At 56.0% G+C, this 22773-nt stretch overlaps 1 protein-coding gene across 1 annotated transcript in view; it reads right to left on the bottom strand.

Annotated features, from left to right (window-relative positions):
* The window catches only part of EFL1 (elongation factor like GTPase 1), a 53159-nt gene that overhangs the window by 19068 nt on the left and 11318 nt on the right, over positions 1 to 22773 (bottom strand). Inside the window, exons 11-15 of the mRNA XM_036013177.1 lie at positions 21968 to 22090; positions 20161 to 20260; positions 19692 to 19846; positions 19267 to 19436; positions 17155 to 17293 (exon numbers count right to left, since the gene is read on the bottom strand). Of these exons, the coding sequence (XP_035869070.1) occupies positions 17155 to 17293; positions 19267 to 19436; positions 19692 to 19846; positions 20161 to 20260; positions 21968 to 22090 (687 nt within the window). The remainder of the gene's footprint in view (positions 1 to 17154; positions 17294 to 19266; positions 19437 to 19691; positions 19847 to 20160; positions 20261 to 21967; positions 22091 to 22773) is intronic.

Genomic DNA, 22773 nt, shown 5'->3' with positions numbered 1-22773 from the left:
TCTTGAAATCAGGTGGGCAGCTGGCTACCTTTCGGTTCCACTGCTAGGTGGATGCTTACTGTATTACACGCTATTCTTATGATTCTAAAACAACCCTTTGAAGCCAGAAGCCCAAAGACGCCTTTCTGCGACCTCTGTGCCTTGAATCCTGCACTGCTGGATTCCTCGACAATGACCCTGGGATCACGCTGCAGATGCACGGCATCTGCCCTCATCAGTTCAGGCCCTAAGAACTGAAACGGTGCTCTCACCTCCGACCCGCTGGCCCTGGACTCCCTGGGCCCAGGTCCGCACAGGGAGTCTCGGGTTCCCATCTGATAGGCGGCCGGAATGTCTCTGCAGGTTAACCAAGGTCCTGAGAGTGGGCAGTCTGACGGCCTCGGCTCCACGGAAAGACCCGGATCTCCAGATCCACCCGCAGGCCCGGCCCGGCCTGGCCAGCACGAGGCTGCCCTGCGTCGCCGACTCCACCCCGTCGTGTCCTTGCCATTCGGGAGGAACACTTCTCTGCTGGTTAACGTTTCCCTCCAAGTCACGTGGGGAGTTACGGAACCTGGGGGGAGCCACAGAACCCTGTGGTCCGAAGTGTCAGGACTCGAGAAGAACTCCTGGGCTTCCCAGGGCTACGTCAGCAGGTGCTCTGCTGACGAGGTGCGTTTACAGAGCTGTGCGGAGCACCGCAGGGGAGATGGGGAGGAAGGACCCCAAGACCCCACACCCCATTTTCCTGGCCTTTTGTCATACTGTGAGTGCTGCTGAAGCAGTTTACAAACCCAGTCACATTCCTGCTGCTAATATATTCCAACCCCTGAGCCCCGTAGCCTGAGATCCTAGAGACCCTGCCAATGCATCTGCATCCTGATGCGGCGGCTACCGGGGCCCGGAGACAGCTCACGTGCTGTCAGAGCCAACGGAAGCAATGTCACTCCTGAGGGGAAAAGGAACAGTATTAGAACGTTAACTAAATTCTAAGCAAACACAGGTCACTTTAATTCAAGCCAGTACTCCTCACAGGTGTGCAGCAGCTTTCCAGGCGGCTCTGTCCTCTCTCGGACCGGCCGTTCCACAGGCCTCGGAAGTGGGACTTGAACAGCCACCGGCTGAATTTCTTGTGTTGACATCATTTTAAGTATCAGTGGGGTTTGATGTTACAGATGTGATGGGTCTTTTTTTAAAAATTTATTTATTTTTAGAGAGGGGAAGGAGGGAGAAAGAGAGAGAGAGAGACATCAATGTGCGCTTGCTGGGGACTGTGGCCTGAAACCCAGGCATGTGCCCTGACTGGGAATCGAACCTGCAACACTTTGGTTCGCAGCCCGTACTCAATCCACTGAGCTACGCCAGCCAGGCAGAAGTGATGGATCTTAATTTTTAATATTATGAAAGCTCAGTTGGTCACTACTGGTGTTGTCAGGCGATCAAACTCTTCACCGAGGACAAAGGAGCTGGTGTTAGGCGGCTGTATTAACGGGGACACCACCTAAAGACGGGGCCCCGGAGTGACTCATCCATCCTCCCTCGCTATCCTCTTGTGAAACGACAGATGAATGAATTTCTACACTGTAGCGATTTCTATTAATAAGAACATCCTAAACGCCCAGTGATAGAAGACCGTGTAACTAACTAAATGAAATACCACACAGCCACAATAAATTACATTTTGAAGACTACTTCAGCACAGATGAAGCAGAATATAAAAGTCTCTGCAAGTGTGATTATGTATAAAAAATATAACTAAAAATTAAAACGGTAATAGTGTTAGCGTTGACCCTACGAATGATTATTTTAAAATAATCAGCAGGAAGGTTAACTCAGAGAGTAGGACAAACTGTAAAATATCAAACCAGGGACTTCTGTGAAGAACATACAGAAAGTGCCTACAAAACAATACAAAAGAGACAGAGAATATTTAAAAAGTGGGAAAAGACAGGGATTTCATAAATAAGTAAAAAAAAATAAACTATGGCGAACTAATAAATGAAAAGGCGCTGAACTTCACCAAGCATCAAGGAAACCAACACAAAACACTCCCCCACACACGTACACACACACACACACACACACACACACACCACTCCATCAAGTAAGAACAAAGGGTGCTGCAGCCAAGACGGAGACACAGAACCCTGAGAGGCTCCTGGAAGCACGAACTGTAACATTCACCAAGCCGGAGCGTGAACCTACTGGATGACACGGCCAGAAACGCGCACAAATACTCAGCAAGAGACGAGCGTGCTCAAAGCAACAACAGCTACAGCAGCCGAACACGGGACAGGATCTGACTGTTCGCCGAGAGGAGAGCGGACACGCGGCGGCGGCACACAACGCGGCACAGAGAGCGGACTCGTCACAGCCGTGTGCAGGGGCCCGGGAGCCCCACGGCCGGCCGGGACGCTGAGGGGCCGAGGGGGAGAGGCCCGACCTGCAGGGTCTGCTCTCCAGGGTCCAGCTCACACACAGCGCTTAGGAACAGGTAAAGTGACTCTACGAAGTGCGAGTCCGCCTGGCGGGGCGCAGGGGGCTGGCGGCACCGCCTCGACGCCTGCCTGGCTGGCTCCCGGCATGCCGGCATATTCCGCCGCTGCTCACAACACGGGAGCGTGTTCGGTTCACGAAACTCCTGTCAAGCTCTGGCGCGAGATTTGCATCCTTTTTTATGTGCCTATTATGCACCAATAAAGATGTGCTTAAAAATGTTATCGGACACAAATTACATGGCGATGTGAAGTGCTTCTGAGTCTTTCAGAGATGCCGTTTCCTGCAGCTAATAAAGATGAACCATTTCGGGGCCTTTAAAAATCGGGCAGCGGAAGGGCACGCGGCTTGTCTCCTTGTCCCTCCCCCTCCAGACCACCCAGTAGGTAACCGACGAAGGTGTCTTCCGTGGCAGCGCCCCCACACGGGCTCTTCTGAATGTGTCCGTCCTCGTCCTTGAGCAAACCACTTCCTCATTCAGACAGGCCCCGCCAGCCTCCTCCTGGCTGCCCGCCCCCGCCCACTCCCACTCCCCAGTGCGGGACCCCGCGGGGGTCTCTCAGTGGAGAGATGCTGCTGCTTCTGTGTGCCGCGCTGTCAGAGGGTCGTGGACACTGAGTGCGACCCAGTGCCTTTCGGAGGTCACAGGTCTTACTCCCCCCGAGGTCTGGGTCAGGCGGGCAACTGGGCCGGGCCGGAGGGCAAACCAGGGAATCCCACCATTCCTCCCTCTGGAAGCCAACGCTTAGAGACTGGCCTTCTCGGCCACGCCTGGTCGCCTGTTCCTCCAGGGCAGCTTCCTCGCAGGAGGCACCTCCATCACCTTCAAGGGCCCGTTCCGCCAACTGTCCGGCTCGGCACCGTGTCTGAGCCCCGAAGGGCGATCCAGTCCAGACTGACGCAGATCTCTTCTGCTGCGTGAGTCACTCCTCTGCACTGAGAGCCCAGCTCGTGGGGTTTGGCCCGGCAGAGGGGGGACACTTCCCCACACACTCAGGAAGTGGGGAAAGCCTTCGGGGGGACGGGGAGCAGGCATCCAGGTCCAACGGCACATCGGGCTGGTGATGCCTCGTCCGGACAGTCACCTCTGCAACAGTCTCCAGGCGGCAAGTCCCCAGAGCCCGTCCACTTCACAGACGGGGGATCTGAGGGGCGCAGCGGGGACGCCCGGTCCCAGGTCACGGCCCCAGCCATTTGGAGGAGGCCCGGTGTCCCTGACCCCCAGGTCTCGGCTTCTTCCCCTGCGCATGCTTCCCCGGCGTGTCCCCGGTGAGACGTACGTTTCCAAGGCAGATAAGTAATCGCGGTATTTATGTGCCCTTCCGGAACCGCTGCACTGTCCCTCACGAGCCTCTCCTCCGCTGCAGGAGGAGGGAAGACGCCACGACAGGGAGAGGGGCGCGGAGAGGAGGGAGGACGAGCTCCTGCAGAGCTGGTCAGACACAGCAGGGGGCACAGCCCGTGGGGAAGACTAACCCCTGCAGACCCCAGGGCCTGTGCCCAGGATGCCCCGCCGAGAGGGGCGGAGCGGCCAGTCACACGAGGAGACCGGGCGAGCGCTGGCCGTTTCAGCCCAGCCTCTGCCCCGTGCTGGCGACATTCAGAATCTCAGCTGCCAGCGATTTTTCTCTTTTTCTTAATTTTCTTTAGGTATTTATGAGCTGAATTTTTGTTGTTAATTTTGCTTTTATCCTCTTTTCATTTCAGAAGACAGGTATTGTGATGAATTAAGCGAGACAGTGGCATGGAGAGAAAAGTTCACCGCCCCCTTCTTGCTCCCGATAACACTCCTCTCGCTGTTTAGTGAGTACTGTTCTCACAAACAAAACGCATTCACGTCACTTCTCAACCCATCGGGGTTTTTCTCTTGGCCTCCTGTGCGAGGCAGAGATGTGGCTTTCACTTTTTTATTTTTGGGAACAGGCGACCTGAAGTCCTAGCTCTACAAACGGGGGGGGGGGGGGAGGCGCACACAGAAAAACGAGCGTGCACGAGTCCTGAGAACCGCGTGTCTTCGGCGGGGGCGCCACGTGTGGGAGGCCCTGCGCTCGAACCCGCACCAGCCTTGCCTCCGAGAGGCCAGCGCCGGGGGACTGACCTAAAGACGGGCCTCCCGTCCTGCACCGAAGCCCTTCCCCCGCGTCAGCGCAGCCTGGGGAGACGCAGGTCTCCTTCAGTGTGTTTAGCAGAACGCAGGAATGACGATGCACGCCACTCCTCGGGCTGATTTCGGCCCCGAGTCCTCAGACGAGAAACCCGACAACCCTCTGCTCCTACGACCGCGCGTTGTCTCGGCTGCGGACTGTTCCGCCGCTCCTGGTCCAACACCCCCTCTGTCAAACCGAGTGACTCGACCTTTTCATCTCCTTCCTTACAATCGATCCACCTGGCTTCCCTTCACTTCCAAATGTGCCAGGGCGCCCCCCAACGACACGGGGGACCTGGAAGGCCCCCAGCAGGTCTCCGAGCTGGGGACAGCTCGGGAGGCCCGAGAGCGCGCTGTAGGTCGTCTGTCTGCACGAACTGGGCAGCCTCCTGTCCATCCCACTTCAGGGTCTGGGCTTATTCTGTCCGTGCGGCCGGTCCCACTGGGAGTGTGTGTGACTGGGCCCTGACTCGGAGGCAAGTGTCACTGGCAGCAGCAGGGCAGCCCCTTCTCAGGGAGAAGACGCACCGAGGTCAGTAACCCCCTCTTCCATCGGGAAAGTGAGCTCGCTGCCTCCCAGGTCAACCTGATCGCAGGGTCTTGTCTTTTCCACGTTAGAGTAACTTTTTATTAAAATATTTTTTACAGACTTTATCTATTTTTAGAGAAGGGAAGGGAGGGAAAAAGAGAGACAGAAACATCACTGTGTGTTTGCCTCTCGTGTGCCCCCTACTGGGGAATCTGGCCGGCAGCCCAGGCATGTGCCTGACAGATGTGCCCTGACCAGGAATCGAACCTCCATCCTTTGGTTCACAGACTGGTGCTCAATCCACTGAGCCGCACCAGCCAGGGCTGGAATGACTTTTAAAAAGCTAACTTAAGCCCCTAAACCACTCCGAAGTTGCTGCAAATGTGTGTTAACAGCCCCGGTGTGCACTTTCCCAGTGCCTCTGCAGAGTCCTGTGCACACCGGGAGCATCGCCCACTGTTCAGAGTCCTGTGCGTCTCGGCTGCAGGTCTCTGCAGAGTGACGCAGCGGTCACACCTCCCCTGGTGCACGTGTGCAATGGCGACTTTCCTAACAACACCAGAGGCAGAATAACTGGATTCAGAGGAATCACTGACCACAGACTGTAAGCTTGAGCCCCTCCCCTCAGCCGGTGCTCCGGCCTGCTCCGCGTCCCTCCTCGCCCCTCCAAGGTCCTGGCGGGCTGCGGCTGCAGGGACAGGAAACCAGCACCACGGGGATAAGAGCGTGACCGGCTCGAGCCACCCTCGAAAGGCGAGCCCCTCATTAGTAACAGGCACCGCTCGGGCACTCTGCTCGCGGGCTCGGACGATAACCTGACATTGTTCTTCTGGGCAGACCTCCAGTTTCCAGGGGATCCTGCGCTTGGCTTTGTTTCCGTGCTGGCTGCAGTGCCTCCCTGAGAAATTCTACCAGCTGCCAACCGACCCTGTTCACAAACAGGGAACACTGGGCCTATTGTGAACCCGGTGACAATATTCGGACTGGCTGAAAACTCAGCACCTCAGAGCTGCAGAGTAAATGTTCCTGGACCATCCTGGAAACTTTCGTTATTACCACATTTCTTCCAGCTCCCTCCACGAGATTTAGGGAGGGTGGGTGCACTTATCACCACACCTGCTCTCCTTGGCCAGTGTCTGACAAGAGGTCTCCTCCAAGCAGTCCCATTACTTTTTGGTTATATGGGTGTTTTTCTTTGGAAATGATGTCTCTCTCCGTGCATCCACTGATTCTTCTGTGTTCACCCCAGAAGAGGGAAGTGGCCTCGTGTGCTCCATGAGGGATGCGGTGACGGGGAGCCACACCAGGGCGCACGCGGGCTTCTTTTCAGCGCTCTCTTCTTTTCAAGATGCAGAAGCTCGACCTCAGAGTCACGGGACGTTCCTGCGCCTCCGTGGCGGCTCCGTCACCCACACAGTGCGGGAAAGGACTGGCAGCAGGACGATGGGGGGACTTCACTTCTGTCTCCAGTAATGTCATTTCATGTCTTTTTTTTTTAAGATAGTATTGATTTATTTTTAGAGAGGGGGAAGGGAGAAAGAAAAGGAGAGAAACATCAACATGTGATTGCCTCTTGCACGCCCCCTACGGGGGACCTGACTTGGCCTGCAACCCAGGCACGTGCCCTGACTGGGAATCGAACCAGTGACCCTTTGGTTTGCAGGCTGGCACTCAGTCCACTGAGCCACGCCAGCCAGGGCTTCATGTCTTAAGTAATACAAGCATCGACACTGACTTACTAGTGGGGTATGTGTGTGTAAACGAGCTTTAATGTCTGTAGAACGTTTCTGAAAAGGTACATTATTAAGTCACAAGCAGAACTCTCAACACATTCTCCAAAACATACACTGCAGAACTATTAGTTCACTTTCTGATTCCCCTTAATCTTTTTCATCCTGATTTGCAGTCCTAATGTGACCAAAAAAAGGGCTTTTTCTGTGATGGAAATTACTTAAAATTCACTTCTATCAACTCAGGTATTTAAGAAAAACTGACGGTTTTCTTCACACTATCTTTTCTGCTTAGCTACATCTACACCTTTTGCTATACATTCATTAACCACACCTCAATAAATTATATATATTTATTATAAAAACAAGGAACAACAAAAACAGGTTGATTTCATTGGAGCTACTCATTTCCAAGAAGATTACTTAAAGCAGTAAAGTCTTCTTTTATAGAAAATAAAGTTTAAAGTTTCACTGTTCATCGAAAACACCTGGAAATGATTTGAGGGTTTTCAAAGTCACTATTCCAATAGGTATTACTTCCAACCTAACCATTACTGGCCTTTGAAATATAGAAGCTAAAAGCAAACTGGACAGATCAAATGCTACAGATAAAAGCATTTCGAAAAGCACACAGTGCTATAAAAACATAAGGCGGTGGCATTAGAAATGGACTTGGACAAGAAACCCCAAGCTCGTTCACTTCAGTGACGCCCTCGCATCTCGGGTGAGGGCAGAAACCAGGGCGACTCTAATCCAGACCCAGCTCCACCTCCAACCGGGGTCCTTTCAGGCCGGTCGACTCGCATCCAACTACCCTCCACCCCTAAGGGGTTAGAGAGGGACCGAGAGGCTCTGGTCAGCGCCACCGCTTTTCACTCGGGGCCATCGCACTCGCTTTCTTAAAGGACATTTGAAAACTGTGTAATCAAATCTGAAAGTGACTTTCCGGGCATCGCGTGTAGTCGCTCTGACAAAGACGGGTTTTGTGTTTGTGGCAAAGTTAAAATCTCTGGCTGTAGCTAAATAGCTGGTGATAAAACAGTCACAAGGACAAGGGAAAGTCCTCAGGAGGATTGATAAAGGGATTAACAACAGTAATACATTTCAAAAGACGTCAGCAGCGATAACTGCCCGCGGGCGGAGCCTGTGCACACCGGCCCTGTGCCTCCCCAGCGGCACGGGCTGAGCTCCAGGGCTGAGCTCCAGGCCCGGCTGCCGCAGGCACCGAACTCGTAACAAAACCAGCGCAAGGGAAGGCTGCTGTGTGCGCGTGTGTTCTACAGAGGACACCTACGGAAGGGCACGAGCTGATCTGGTTGCAAAGATGAGGCTTAAATTTCTGACACTTCTCTATTGTTCATATTTTTACTATAAGCATGTTTTACTTTTGAAATCCAACTGAGTAAAAATCAAAGCAAAAACCTACTGGCTAAATTTGCCAACAAAGAGTGGGTGTTATTTTTAAAGCATAAAACAATTCAAAATATATATACGTGTGTGTGTGTGTGTAATAACTACAATCTTCCAAAACTGGGTTTGGTCGGTGGTGCTGTCGGGGCGGCTGGACGCTCAGCCCGGCTCAGTCCCGGCTCCCCTGACCTATGGGACCTACCTTCTCAGACTAGACAGAAGTTTAACGTCACTCTGTGAAGCCAAACCGTGTCCTAGGACTGGTTCCGGAAACTTATCCACTACAGAAACAGTGTGACGGTTCCCGAAAAAAATAAACACACAAGGAAAACAGGACCCGGTGACTCCAGTTCTGCGTGCACAGCCAAACAAACAGACACAGGGTTTCAAAGGGTGTGTGCACCCCAGGTGCACTGCACCACTCTCACAGCCAGGACACGGACACTGAGTGTCCTGTCCACCAACAACTGAACGCACGATGAAGCTGTCACACACACTCGTGTGTAAGCGCACGCACACACGCACGCACACACACACAAACACACAACGGAGTACTACTATTCAGCCACGACACAGAGGGAAAGCCCGCCCGGTGCAATGGCACGGACAGACCTTGAGGGCATCACGCTCGGTGCAGGACGTCAGGCAAAGACAAATGCTGTCTGTCACCATTTACACGTGGGGTCAGAACAAGCCAAGCCCACAGAAACAGAGAGCAGAAGGGCGGTCACCGGGGGCTGGGGGTGGGACCCTGGGGACGCGCTGTGTCAGGGTGCCAGCGGGCACACTAGCAAGAAGCCCGGGGGCTGCACGCCCGGCACGGCGACTGTAAGCAGCGAGCACTGCGTCACGGACGTCCGGGTCGCTCGGTCTCATTGCTCTCGTCACGCGAAAGGACTGACAGTGACCGGGGGCGTGACGGGGTGCCAGCTACCACCCCAGTCCCATGACGCTCCAAACGCGAATGAATCAAAAATCATTGAGCCCTGCACCTTGAACTCACACAAGGTTCTATGCCAATTACATCTCAATAAAAACAACTTTTTAAAAGTCCCAACGTGTGCAAGAGCAGTGAGACACGAAGCAGCCAGGCCGTGGGGCCTGGGCTCCTCGGAAGTGACACCAGCGATGAGGAGGTGCGGGGGGCCCCGGGAGAAGTTTCTCCGTGGGGGCTGGGGGCAGGGGGCAGGGGCATCTCCCCGTCTCAGCTCTATACGGTGTCCCTTTCCATGCTGGGTGGAGCTGACGCTTCCTCACGGCTCAGCAGCTTCTCGCGTCTCCCTCCGGAGCGGAGCCAAGCCATCTCTGCCCCCGTCCTTCCCACCGGCTTCCCTCCGGAAGGAAGACAGCTCCAGTTCCAAACCCCACTGCCCGAGCTCAGGGAAAACCCGGCCTCTCTGAGACTCGGTTTCCCCTTTTCACAGGGGAAAGGGGCCGGACCGCACTACCTGCAAAACCCAGGGACTCGAGAAGCAGAAGGTAGAAAGGAGCATGTTTTCATTGTAACAGCCACAGAAAGGGCGGGGGGAGAATCCGTAACGGCGGTTTCTGAAATAACCTCCGCCACACAACTGTACAGAAAACACCATCTAGCTAACACGGACTGGCTGGGCTAGTAATTAGTTGTGTAAGTCAAAAACGTCTCGGTTTTCCCATCAGCCAAATTAGGGTCGCAAATTTCAACTCCAGCTGGTTGTGAGGCTTAAGTGAGAACACACACAGAAATGACTCCCCGCACACCTGGCACGCAGCACACCTATGTGAGTGCGGATTCAGTCGAGCTGAGGCGTCTCTCAAGTGAATCCGTAAGCGTGGCATCCTTGGGATCCGTTAACAAAAGATATGCAAATATGATGACAGTATGTAAACCGCTTGGAAAATGAAATTTCATAATTGTCATTTTGGAGAAAATTGAAGGCTTGTGGCTTGAAGAAAAACAACTGTTAGACAATAAATCTGCTGCTCCTGCAGAGGCCTGGAGGGAGCCGTTCCCCTCTCACCCCACTGCCACCCCCGGGGGCGGGGCGTTGCCTCCGATTCGCGAAGCCTGCCTGGTTTCCCCCGGCCACTCCAGAGTCAAAGAAGAAGGGGTTTACACAGTGGAGGAATAACAACCCCTCTTACTCCAGTTCTGCACTTAAACCAGCAGACCCAAGTCCTCTGAAACACGGTCGTCGGCGCGACTGCGCGTTGAGCGGCCGGGCATGAACAGGCGGTCATCTGGGAGACATAAAACAAACCCTGTGACGACGTGCTTCCAACCGCACGGGACAGCGGGACGTTGCTGGTACTTTATGTTCTGCTTCGCTGCCCACGGAGAAGCATACATCTCCATAATAAAGCTTCTTCCAAGCAGAAACCACCTAAGGAGTTACAACCCCTTTTCCAAGATGAAGAGGAAACCAAAGGGAAAAAATACACAACCGAAACAATGCCCCAGTATTCGGAGGAGAGCCGGGAGGGGCGGGAGAGAGAAAGAGCCAAGACAAACTGAAGTGACGGCTCTGAAGCCGCTCCTCAGGTCCGAGCAGCAAGCTACGCTCCATCTCAGCGTCCCCGTCTCCATGAATCAGACACCTCCAAACGCCCGGTAATGAGGGCCGCCTGCCTGCCGCGGGCAGGACTCCGGGCTGGGCACGGGGTCAGCCGGGTCTCCAGAGGAGTCCCGCCTGTGTCGACCAAGTTGCGCTCACGGCGCAAACAGCCCACTCAGCACCCACGTGCCCTTCAGCCCACAGCTCAGCATCTCAGCAAACGTGGAGGTGAGGGTTCGGGTACACACGTGGGCTCCCGCAGGCGCTCGCAGGGACGCCATCTCTGTTCTGTTCTCAGACGGGCCGGGACCTGCGGGGAAGGCCGCCCCCTTGTGGTCGTCGGGGTGCAGCCACGGTCCTGGCTCAGGCTGGCCGGCTTCAGAGGTCAGACTCAGCCGCTCAACCTCTGCCCAGAAACCAAGGCCGGTGTCCGTGAGGGTCACGGCTTGTGCTTCCAGAGAACGGGGCTCAAGGACGCGGCAGCTGTCTGGGCGTCCGGGGGCACGGCCACACAGCTGGTCCCTCAGCTTTCTCAGAGCTGCTGTCTGCAAGGGGAGCTGTCTGGAGGGGCGGAGTGGCATTCTTTCTGTCCGGTGGCTTTCTGAATGCCACTCCACAGACAGAGGGGCAGAGAGGACACTGAGGACAGCGGGCAATCACAGGCAGCAAGAAAAGCTCAGTCTCGGGCAGTGGGGAGGGTCCTGGAAAACCAGCCACGAGAGAAGGAGGGCCGCACAGACCGCCTGGCCCAACCTCATGCCTGACGGCACAGGCTCAGGTCTGGAGACCCCCGCGGAAGGGGCCCGCCCACCAGAGATCGCAGCGGGAACACCCGGCGAGGCTCCTCACACGAGAGGCAGCTGTACTCGCTGGTCTGGGACCAGAACCAGAAGGGCCCAGGAGAAGCCTGGACGGTTTACACGGAAGCAGCCAGCCCGGGAACCTAACCACGTCGGCAGGTAGCACAGAAGCACACACACACACCCCCAGTGTGCAGAGACGCGTGAGCGAACGACCAGGCTGTAAGAGCAGGCAAACCCGGGGCTGTCTTCTCAGAGCAGACACCACCTGACACCACGCGTGAAAACCAGCGCATTGCTGTGTTTCTTTCAGGAGACTTTGGATCCCGAGGGAGGCAGGCTCGTCAAAAACACCGATACCTACCCCGGCCTCTCCCCCATCCCTCCACCCCCAAATCCCAAGTGAAACGTCCAAAGAAAAAGGTACACACAGGGTAAGAGAAGGCCTTCTCCAAACGCCGAAAACTCTGGATGAACTTACGCCACTGAGAAAGCAGCTGGTCTCCCCAGAAGCCCGAAGAAGAGACCCCGGACCTCACAAACACCCCGGAGCAAGGGGTCAAGGGCACAAGGTTCTGCGACAGAAGCAGCCTTGGCCGCTGCGACGGCTCAGGCCCGCACGGCCAGCAGAGCACCTTCCGTGAGAGTGAGAACGCGTCTTCCTGCAAGAGACTGGTACTGGTCCGACTTTAATGATCTGGATGACCCGGCAATGACAAGGTTTACGGAACACAAAACGCTCGAAGAACAACACAAGAAAGAGCACCACTGCCAGAGCACGGGCCAGGGCACAGGAGAGGCCAAGACAGACGACCAGTGGGGCTCAGGCTCCCGGGCACCACGCCCTGGAGAACGCGGCCTCTGGAGCAGTGGGCACCTGAGCCCTGCCTCCCCTGGGAAGCTCTCCTCACTGGGAAGAGCACGAAGGGGCTCCCAGTGACTCCTGGGCACAACGCTGGCCGGAGGAGGCCCAGGGCAAAGCTCTCCCCTGGAGCAGACCAGAACTAGGAAGCAGCCACCGAGACTCAGAATGCCCCTGCCTCTCCAGCATCGCACGGCCTCGCCTTCTGCCGCCCCCGGCACCTGCGCGCCCGCTGAGCGCCCGGGGCACGCGGAGGGGAGGCGGCGGCGGTTAGTTCCAGGCGCAGTGTGAGCAACACACAGAACCGACCTCCAGCGGTGACGTCACCTTGGCTCTGGGGTCCTGGACAGTGTTACTGCACTAAAACGTCACTGTCCGGATGGCCTCTCGTGAGAAATGTGCAGACTGAAAGGATTCTGCTCTCACCGATGAAACTCCAGAATGTTTATAATGAAAACCAAATGTGTTCACTTCTTTTAAAGAAACGTTTCCCACACTTTCTAACATCCTTCAAAATGCCTGAGGGTGTCTTAAACTCTGCACAAACACACGAGGAACACTAGGTAGCTCTGGCTATCCGTATGTTCTGCCCGAGAGCCAGAAGCAACGAAATGCAAAGACTTAAAGGGTAAAATCTGTCTACCTTGCCCTAGCTGGTGTGGCTCAGTGGACTGAGTGCTGGCCTGAGAACCAAAGGGTGGGGGATTCGGTTCCCAGTCACAGCACATGCCTGGGCTGCGTGCCAGGTCCCCAGTAGGGGGCGTTCGAGAGGGAACCAATCAATGTTTCTTTAGCACATCGATGTTTCTCTGCCTTTCTCCCTCCCTTCCCCCCTCTAAAAAATAAATAAATGAAGTGTTTTTTAAAAATGTGTTTCTCATTTGCAAGAAGATGATCACTCTTGAATATGAAACTAGTAGGATCTGACACAAAATAAGCCCTAATATTTGTTAACTCTGATGTCATTATTATAATCAATATTAATACTAGCCTCCATGCAAATGAACTGGATGATTAATCTGAAATGTATGATCATCTGTGAGAACACAAAGTACCAAAATCAACATAAACAACAATAAAAAGAACCTCAGAGGGATAACAACTGATTATAACTTTATCAAATCACAACCCTGACAACCAACCAGGAAATGCTGGTTTCATGGCTGTTGACACCCCATTTCTTACGGACTAGAAAACTCCTGTGCCATTTAAACTGTCCCGCAGATTAAACAAAAGCAAAAACCACACCCTCACTTGTTGTTTCATGCAATTCAAGCAATACTGACCCCTGACCTCCACAAATATAAAATAAATAGATTTGAGAAAAACGACAAATCAGGCAAACTTACACTTTACGTAAAGAGTTCTCCGCAAACTGAGCTCGCTGCTCTGGCAACACACTGGCATACCCTCAGCACAGAGCGAGTCCCGGGAAGGACGACGCCGGTTTGCTGCCAGAAGAGGCACCAACACGATCCGCAGAGGAAGTGGGTCACAAGAAAGACACACGTGTCACCTGAAAGACGTGGAGGGGGGACCACATGATGGACCTCAACACCTACACGCAGGTTCACAGTCGATCCGGAAACCGGAAAGAGGGGGGCTCTCTGCTGTACCGCACACGCTGTCCAGACCGGGCCTCGGGGGGCACACGCTGGGGGACTTGGGGGCTCCCGCAGCGTGAGGGAGGGGACGCCGTCATCCCACCTCGGCTCCGCGCTGCCCTGGAGTGACAGCGACAGCACGTGCGCCTGGACGAAAGGTGCAGACACTGAGAAGAGATGACTATCTATCTCTAAGAGAAAAGTGTACTGGTGGCAACACAGGCAAAGTCTCCATTTTTGGTGTTATACGGGGCCAGGCAGAAGTAGTTTTATAGTTGTGAGTGTGAAAAACACAATTTATTCTTGTATTATCATTTATTACGTTGTTTTCCATATGAACAACCATAAACTTACTTTTGCCACACCCCGTATTTTTTTAAAACTTCATTTATCTTTAGAGAGAGGGGAAGGGAGGGAGAGAAACATTGATCAGTTGCCTCTTGTCTGCATCCTGACTGGTGGTGGAACCTGCAGCCCAGGCCTGTGCCCTGACTGGGGATCGAACCAGCGACCTTTGGGTTTGCGTAACAATGCCCAGCCCACTGAGCCACACTGGTGAGGGCCCACGTCCTGCATTTTTATCACCCTTTTAAACAAAGTATTACATACACACACGAATATAAAAGGACTGGTGCTGATCCCTACGGGAAGGGATGACTCTCATTTAGCGTCTGTACTTTCCAAGCGGACCCATGTCATCATCACCTCCACGGCACTGACCACCTGTGGCTAGTGGCTTCCAGTGGTCAGCGCAGCCTGAACGGATGGGAGGGGTGGGAGACGTGGGAACTTCCCGTTTTGGAATGACCATGACACCAGCAAAATGCGACCGACTTTACTCCCCGTCTGAGAAAAACCTGCCTCAGATCCCAGTAAACCAGATCCGGCACTGCAGGAAGTCATTACGCAATGCAACGATCAAGTGCCGTTTTCCTCCCCCCTCTGGGGGTAAAAGGGCATCTTAATAATCAGGAAATAACCAAACACAATTCGGGACACGACTTCTGGCAAGGAGCAGCTCTGTAACTGCCTTCAGACGCCGAGGACACGTCCGCACAGTTCGGTGTCTACCCCAGAACTAAGTAAGACTTTCTCTTGGCATGCTGAGAGGGCGCTGCGAACCAACAGGGGTCAGCACCCCGAAACTAAAACACTCAGGACAGCTCCACTGCGGTCGGGGCGCAGCCAGACAGAAGAGCAGCTGCAACTATTAGTGCTGACCCCCGTCTTACACACAAGAGAAAAGGGAAAAGAAATGAGACACACGACTATTACACGTCGGGAGAAAAAGTCATGATCACCTGGGTAAAGGAAAAATCATTACATTCAGTTGAAACTAAGTTAATGTTAAGAAGTGGCTAGGAAGGCTGCTAATTATTTACTGGTTGAAATAAACTTTTTCCAAGTGGCAAGGCTGGTAATAAGGTATATTGAAAAAAAAAAAAACTCACTAGTTAGTGAATTTAAAGTATCATAAAAGTACGACAGGGCTTAAGAGCCATAAACTGTTGAGATTTTCCTTTAAACACACTGAATCACCCCGCCGGTGAGACCCCGCTGGAGTAAGGAAACACACACACACTCACAGCACTCCGACCTCCGACCCGCCCAGCGACCGCCCCGGCGGGGGGAGACCAGCCCAGAAAAAGGCGAGGCGGTATTTATTACTCTCCTCACGCTGTAAAAAGAGAAGTATCCCGTTTCCTTTTAAAACACGCCCCCGAAGTTTTAAAGATCTAACCATATGGCAGAGACCCGAGAGCGTCCAGGGGAAGGCCGGGGATCTGGAATCCTGACTCCGTCTCCGCTCACTCTCGGGCGGGCAGGCGGCGTCTGCAGCAGGCCGGCCCTCGCTCTCGGAGACGCTCTCGGTGGGGGGCTGAACAGAGAGCTTTTGTGTTTAAACACGTGGGGTCTCTCCGGCCCCATGGACACCGACGTTTCAAACATCAGGTCAGAATTAAACGATTCTGAGCTTTACATTAACTATTTCCAGACACAAAATACATGCCCCACTTACGGGTCAGTATAAACCCCCACCCCGGTTACGGCTGAAACCCGCATTTTCAAGCGCCAATGAAAGGACTTCCCTGCAGGCCCTGACACCACCCTGACTTGCTCGAGAACGCCACACAACCTTTTCGCTTCCTCCCCCGACAAAGAGCCTCATCTGCGTCTGACAACTGACTCTGTCCTGTCCCATGGAAAGCACACGGGCATCAGTCATGTCACCCTGCCACTATCTTCCTATTACACGGGAACTACAACTTTTTCTGTAAGTGAACAGAAGTAAAAAAAAAAAAAAAGAAAGAAAGAAATTTACTGGCCCGCCCTGATCACTGTAAACATCACTAAGTTTTAATTTGTAACCTGCGTCTTATCACGGGCCTGTGGAAATACAAAGGAAAACAAGAGATTCTCCATGGTTAGCGGTGTGGCTGTCCTGAAGCGTCCACAAGCTCTCTGACTGTCCCCCGTCAGAAGGTGGGGTTCGTTCCCACCTGCTACATACACTCCAGTTTCTAGATCAGTGACCAAGTGAAATGTGCCTAAAAAGGTCATTCTGGCCGGAAGGCTGGTAACTAGTTCCAGATGTTTTGATGGAGGCATTCAAACAGGTCCCCAACCCAACCAAGTGACCAAATTAGAAATTCACCATTCCTTCTAACGAACACGAGGAAGGGAAATACCCTAGTTACTGAAATGAGGCTGTTCTCCAAGAAACGCAAGCCTGACTAGGTTCCAGGGGTCTGGAGCCAGGAGAGGCAGGCATCTGGGCCAACTCTGGCGTTAGCAGGAACTCTCCCCACCACCAAGCAGAAACACCACGGTCTAGGGCACAGGCAGACAACCCGCACGGCGCTCACTTTCTTCTAGAAGAGCCAGCATAGCTCACAGCAAGTTGCTGACCACGCAAACGCGCCGAGTGACAGCCTACGCACCCCAGAAAAGTAGAACCGAAGGAGAGGAGAGGCCCGCCCTCCCCTTCGCAGATGGCAGCAGGCCTGTGACATGCCCCCCCTCCCCCCCCAGCAGACCTGCATGACCCCCGGCACCGCCCTACCTAGCACGTTCCCTGGCGGCACCTCCTCCAGGTCCTGCAGCTCTCGCCCCATCAGCAGGTACAGGTGCTCCAGCGTGCAGCGCGCCATGTGCGGGACCGGCGGGAGGTCGTCCGGCGGGGCCGAGAAGCCTCGTGGCACCTGGGGACGGGAAAACAACTGCATTTAAATGAAAGAGTCAGTTAATGTCCACGGAGTGACGTTCCTTTGTAAGTCAGGGGGGTGCAGGCGCATTTCATCTAGATCCGAACCACGCAGATCCGAAACGGTGTTCCACGGAAATCAGTCTCACCTTGTGAATAAAATTTAAAATGGTGAAACCTCTCATTTATTTGAAAACAGTCAAGAATCCCACATAATCATAAACCTTATGGACCAGCTGTAACATAAACTCTGTTGTAGCCTCTGTTGGCAGCCCCACGGAAGCTGATGAACGAAAACCCCCACACACAACCCCTCGTTAGCGTTTGTGTGAACACCGGCACGGACCGTCCTGGTGACGACGGTGCTGCTACCGCAACAGCCACCGTCACTCTTACCCCTTAGAATTGCTCTAATTTTATGACGATGCCCCCCACGCACTCGGGTAGCCGCTGACGCCAGTGCTCAGAAACACAGGAAAAGGTGCTGCTTCTTAAGGTATAAATATGCTACACGGAAAATAGACTTAGGCGCGCCCTCTACGTCAGATTTATCCTGTGGAGATACCGTCTCGAATCACTCGAGTGTTGTCCAGGATTATTCAGTGTCTCGAACACTATTCATGACGCTGCCTCCAGTTATTCGGCGGTCCCCCACCCCACAGAGCTGCCAGCACTCAGGAGGCATTTCAATCACCAACGTCTCTGTGGCCCCCACAGGACCCAGGCTCCGTGCACGTGCTGTGATGGGGACACGAGCGTCACAGACGTACAAGCGAGTGACAAGCACAGCAGCACAGCACACAGACTCATTACAGCTCAGGGGGGTGGGGGGGGCGGACAGGGAGCTACTCTGGCAGGTGAAACTCGGGAATGTCATGAACACGACGGCTTCCCGGGCACATGCCACGTGTGAGTGCGTGTGCTCTGACCCGTGCTCTTCCCTGCAGGGGAGCCCTGAGGGCAGGCAGCCTGGAAGGAAGCAGTAGACGGAGGCGTCAAGCAGGAAACAGCAGAGTGATGTGCGGACGCTGTGGACAGTCACTTAAACCACAAATTAGTTAGTGAGACAGTTGAGCAAGGCTGCTGGACACAACGCCCACATACAAAAATTAACTGTGTGTCTACAAATCAGTGGAAAATAGGCATTTTTTAAAACGTTAACTCTGAGAAGAGCAACGAAACACCAGACAGTCAGGAGCGAGTCTAACAGGCAGGATCCAGGATCCTCACGGAGGAAACGATGAGACGCCAGTGGAAGCACTCACAAGGGCCTCCTCCGTGGACAGGCACGCCCCACACGTGCGAGCGAGGACTGCAGGCGCTGGTCGGGGCGGCTCCGACCCGAGTCCCCGCGGGGCTGCCCCGGGGCCGGACCGCAGGGGCTATCTCACTGCTGCCTGCGGGTGCTGACGGCGCCCTGGTGTGCCGCTGCCACGACACCGCCGTGCGCACGGCGTGTGTATGTCCGGGGATGTCCCGCCGCAGCCCCAGCCTGCGGCTGCCTTCCTGCCCTTGGGCTCTGGATCTATGCACGCCGTGTGCATATATCCTGGTCAGTCCCTGGGACCCGCCTGCCGGGCACCTGCTGCTTGTCGCCCGCTGGCTGCCCACGCCTTGGACCGGGGCCACCGAGACTCTGGATCTCCCTCCTTCCCGAAGATCTCCACTGTCCTGCCTCTAGCGTGACATCCGTTCTTCCTACTCTTTCTTCTTGGCCCGGAGAGAAAAGCCTTATAATTATCAAGGCCTGAAAACGTGGTTCACACACCAGTGTAGTTCCCTAAAGGCTACCGAGTGAGACAGGTTCGCCAAGTGTCACGGAGGCGACGCAAGAGGAGACACAGGAATGCATCCGGACGTGCCTTTCTTGAGACACACTAAACCCACCAATGAGGCAGCCACCCATCGCACTACCTGGAAAGACGTCGAAACCCTGAAACGACAGGATCACGGCGGACTTCCCACTCTTACCCGCTGCAGAAACTCGGCCGGACTGTACTTGGGCCCCAAGACGAAGATGCTCTGTCCTCTCCGCGCCACGCCACTGAACACCCGGGCGAACGCCACGAACGTCTCCTGGCCGCTCTCGTCCTGCGGCCCGGGGTCGGGGGTCACGCTCTCCGCCTGCTGCTGCTCCTCGCCTGCCGGGAGCGGAAGGGTGGTGAGGAGGCTCTCCCAGACGGGAGAGCGCGCCTCCCGTCTGGGGGCCGCCTGGACGCGGGAGGGACACGACTGCAACAACAACTCGCGTCTGGCCCAGTTCCGGGAAACAAGCACCGGGCACGAGGGAGCGCCCACGAAAGCCCCAGCCGCAGCGAGGAGCTCCGGAGCCGGGGGAGGGGCGCCCCAAGTGAAGCACCACAGACTCTGCGGGAGGCTGCGCGGCACCGCGGTACCTTTCGGCTCCTCTCCCTCCGGGCTCCCGTCCGGGGCGCTCCCGTCCGGGGGGGACCCCACGGGCGCCTGGCCCTGGGCCGCCGCCGCGAGCCTCTCCGCGTGCCTCTGCCTTGCGCGCTCTCGCCTCTCCGCGATCTCTTCGTGAGTCAGGGGCCTGCGGGACACCACAGGTATGTTAGTGCCCGGCGGCCTCTCCGCTGGCTTGGGCGGGGGGGAAACGGCCGGGACTGCTGTGGCTGGGTGAGACGGCCACGGGCCCCAGGCCCCCCCTCTCCGGCGGGTCCGCCCCCCAGTTCTCTCCCCCCGCTGGGCAACGGTGGGAAGGCCCACCAGGCGTCCCCAGCGATCCTGAGCCGATGGACTGGCAGGCCCCGGCCCCTGCGGGGCGCACACGGCAGCAGGGACCCCGCCAGACACCCGCCTCCCACCGACACGCGCCGCCCCCAAAGCCCGGCGCCCCGGCCTCACCGCGGCCTGTTCTGGGGCAGAGCCTTCGCGTCGACCGCAAACATCTTGGAAATGAAGACGATGACCGGGGCCGTGTCCTCACTCCCGCACCGCATGAACGCTGCACACACAGGGAGCAAAGGTGTCACTGTGTGAGCCCTCACTGAGACCTGAAGTGTCCTGGAGAACGACTCAGATGTTCTGACTGTGGCATCATCTGAACGACTCCACCCAGAAGCCCACGGAACCACTAGAAAAGCACAGCAACGACTCGACGGGCAGGAATGCGGACAGGGAAGCGAAGTTAAGAAGGTGGGAGGGGGGCCGAAACTCGGAAATTGGTAAGCTGCCCCGGCGAGCCCTCAGCCTCGCCTCCCCGCCTCCGGTGCGGAGGGAGGGCTCGGAGGGAGGGCTCGCCGTCACCAGGGGTCGGCAGCGAGCAAGGAAGCTCGTGGATGAAACACAGAAAAATAAAGGCTTTTCCAAGCCCCACGATAACAGGGTAGAAAATAGACAAAATACGTTATCGTGACAGTGATGAAAAAGCTTAGAAATAAATTAATACCCGTTATTATGAAGATATCAATTTTCCCTAAATCTATAAATCCCATACAACTCCTAGCAGGTACTGACACTTTCCTCAGCCTACAATGGAGGTAGAGAATTGGTTCCCAGTGTTTTCCACAAAACCGCCCCACACCCAAATGTTCCACACGTAAGCTGAAGAGCCCACCGGCAGAACTCCGACAAGGACAGAACAAGGACAGAACGCTGGAGGCCCGAGGCCCGAGCCCCTCGCGCGGCAGCCTCGCCTGGGGGAGCTGGGGGGGGTTCTGGGGAACATCGTCCGCCCGCCTGGCGTTTTCGCAGAGGCAGCGCCGCCGGCTGGCCGACGGAGCACTCGCTCTGGGGAAGCGAGCGCAGAGCTGGGACCCAGCAGCCAGGGGGCGCTCACGCTCGGCCCCCAGAGGCAGAGGGGACACGGGGGAAGCGGGTGGACGCCGGGTGTGTTCCGAGGGAAAGACAAACGGGACCTGCGGGGGGGCTGAGCGCAGGGCGAGGAACAAAGCGACCCGACGGGGCCCACGGGAGGGCGAGCAGGAGTGGGGACGAGACAGGAAGCCCCGGCCGGGATGTGTGAGCGTGCAACGCTTCTCCGCCCGGGGGCGAGCGGGGGTGCGCAGTGGACGCCGAGCGTGGAGTCGGGGGACAGACACACAGACGCGGGAACTCCTCCGGGTGTGCCGCCGCCACGTGGAGCCGGGGGAGTGGACGCAGGCGCAAAGCAGACGAGGTCCAGAGACTGCCCTTGCCTGGGGCACCCCACAGCTCCCAAGTCACGGAGGAGGAGGAGGAGGAGGACAGGAAACGGAGAAGAACAAGGAGCCAGGGAGACGGGGGAGAGCAGGAGCACACGGGAGCCCGGAAGTCAAGGGGGGACAGTGTCTGAAGGAGACGGGCGTGACCCGCTGTGCCGGGTGCCGGTGAGGCCCAGTCGGATGACTTCACAAGGCAGGGGTGGGGGGGGGCAGCTCCCCTCTGCTCTCCGGGACCAGCAGTGGGGGGTTCGGGGATGGAGGCTGCACACGCACAGACTGGGGGGGAGGAGTGGAGACGGTGCATGCAGGTGAAGTTCAGGGACCTCCCTGAGCCTGGAATGGGGGTGCCCCTCGCACGGGGAGCCCACCTTCGGGGCCACTGGGGAGAGCACAGCCCCTGGAAGCACTTTTCCACGTCCCCAGCGTGCTGCGGCTGCTCACTAGTCTCGGGCGGCCCCGACCCAGGACCGTCGAGACGAGGGCGCCTGTTGCGTCCACCTCGGCCTCACCTGCTTTCAGCGCCTGGGTCTCCGGGGGGAGGGACTCGAACGTCTGGGACCCCGCGCACATCAGCTTCTCCACCCGCTCGGGCGCCATGTCCAGGGGGCTGGGGAGCTTCCGGCACACCATGGCTGCAGTCGCGGTCAAGGGCTCAAACACGCTCCACCGGGGCACAGGCGCACGGTGCACACGTCTCCTGGGCCACGAGGCCACGTGACCGCCCACACCGTCTCTCAGGACACGGGGCCACTCCAGGGGCTCACGGACCCTCCAAGCCCACACAGGGTTCTCACCGTGACAGACATGCTCATGCATCTGTGACCCACGGAACCAGGGAGGACAACAGAGCTTGCTTGGTGGCTGAGCTGCCTGCGACCCTGACATTCTGGAGGTTTTCACACAGGGTCCCAGTCTACGCAGACTTTTATAAAGCCACCAGCGGCCACCAGCCGTGACACGAGCAAGTCTGCTGTCGGGGCCAGTGCCACTGGGGGGGAAGGGGTCCAGCGGAGCTCTGGGCCGAGAGACGCGCTGGTCCCCTCCCAGGACACCGCACCCCCGCCCGCCACACGGCTGTGCGTGGGACACGCAGATCCACGAGAAGAGGAGAGTGTAAGCTCCTCTAGAAATTACTTCAGCTGACATAGCTGTTTCCAAGTCAGTCTGCTGGAATCACTGACACGACGGGAAACAGCAACACATGAAAAGATACACGGCACTAAATAAAACAGCAGTCTAGTGCAAACACCCGACTGACCCACCTGTGTGTAAAACAAGGAGTGTGTGTGTTTACACATCACTAAAACACAAAAAT

The sequence above is a fragment of the Phyllostomus discolor genome, chromosome 12 (assembly GCF_004126475.2).
Source record: "Phyllostomus discolor isolate MPI-MPIP mPhyDis1 chromosome 12, mPhyDis1.pri.v3, whole genome shotgun sequence".
NCBI classification, from domain to species: Eukaryota; Metazoa; Chordata; class Mammalia; order Chiroptera; family Phyllostomidae; genus Phyllostomus; species Phyllostomus discolor.
This window is presented reverse-complemented; position numbering and strand designations above follow the sequence as displayed.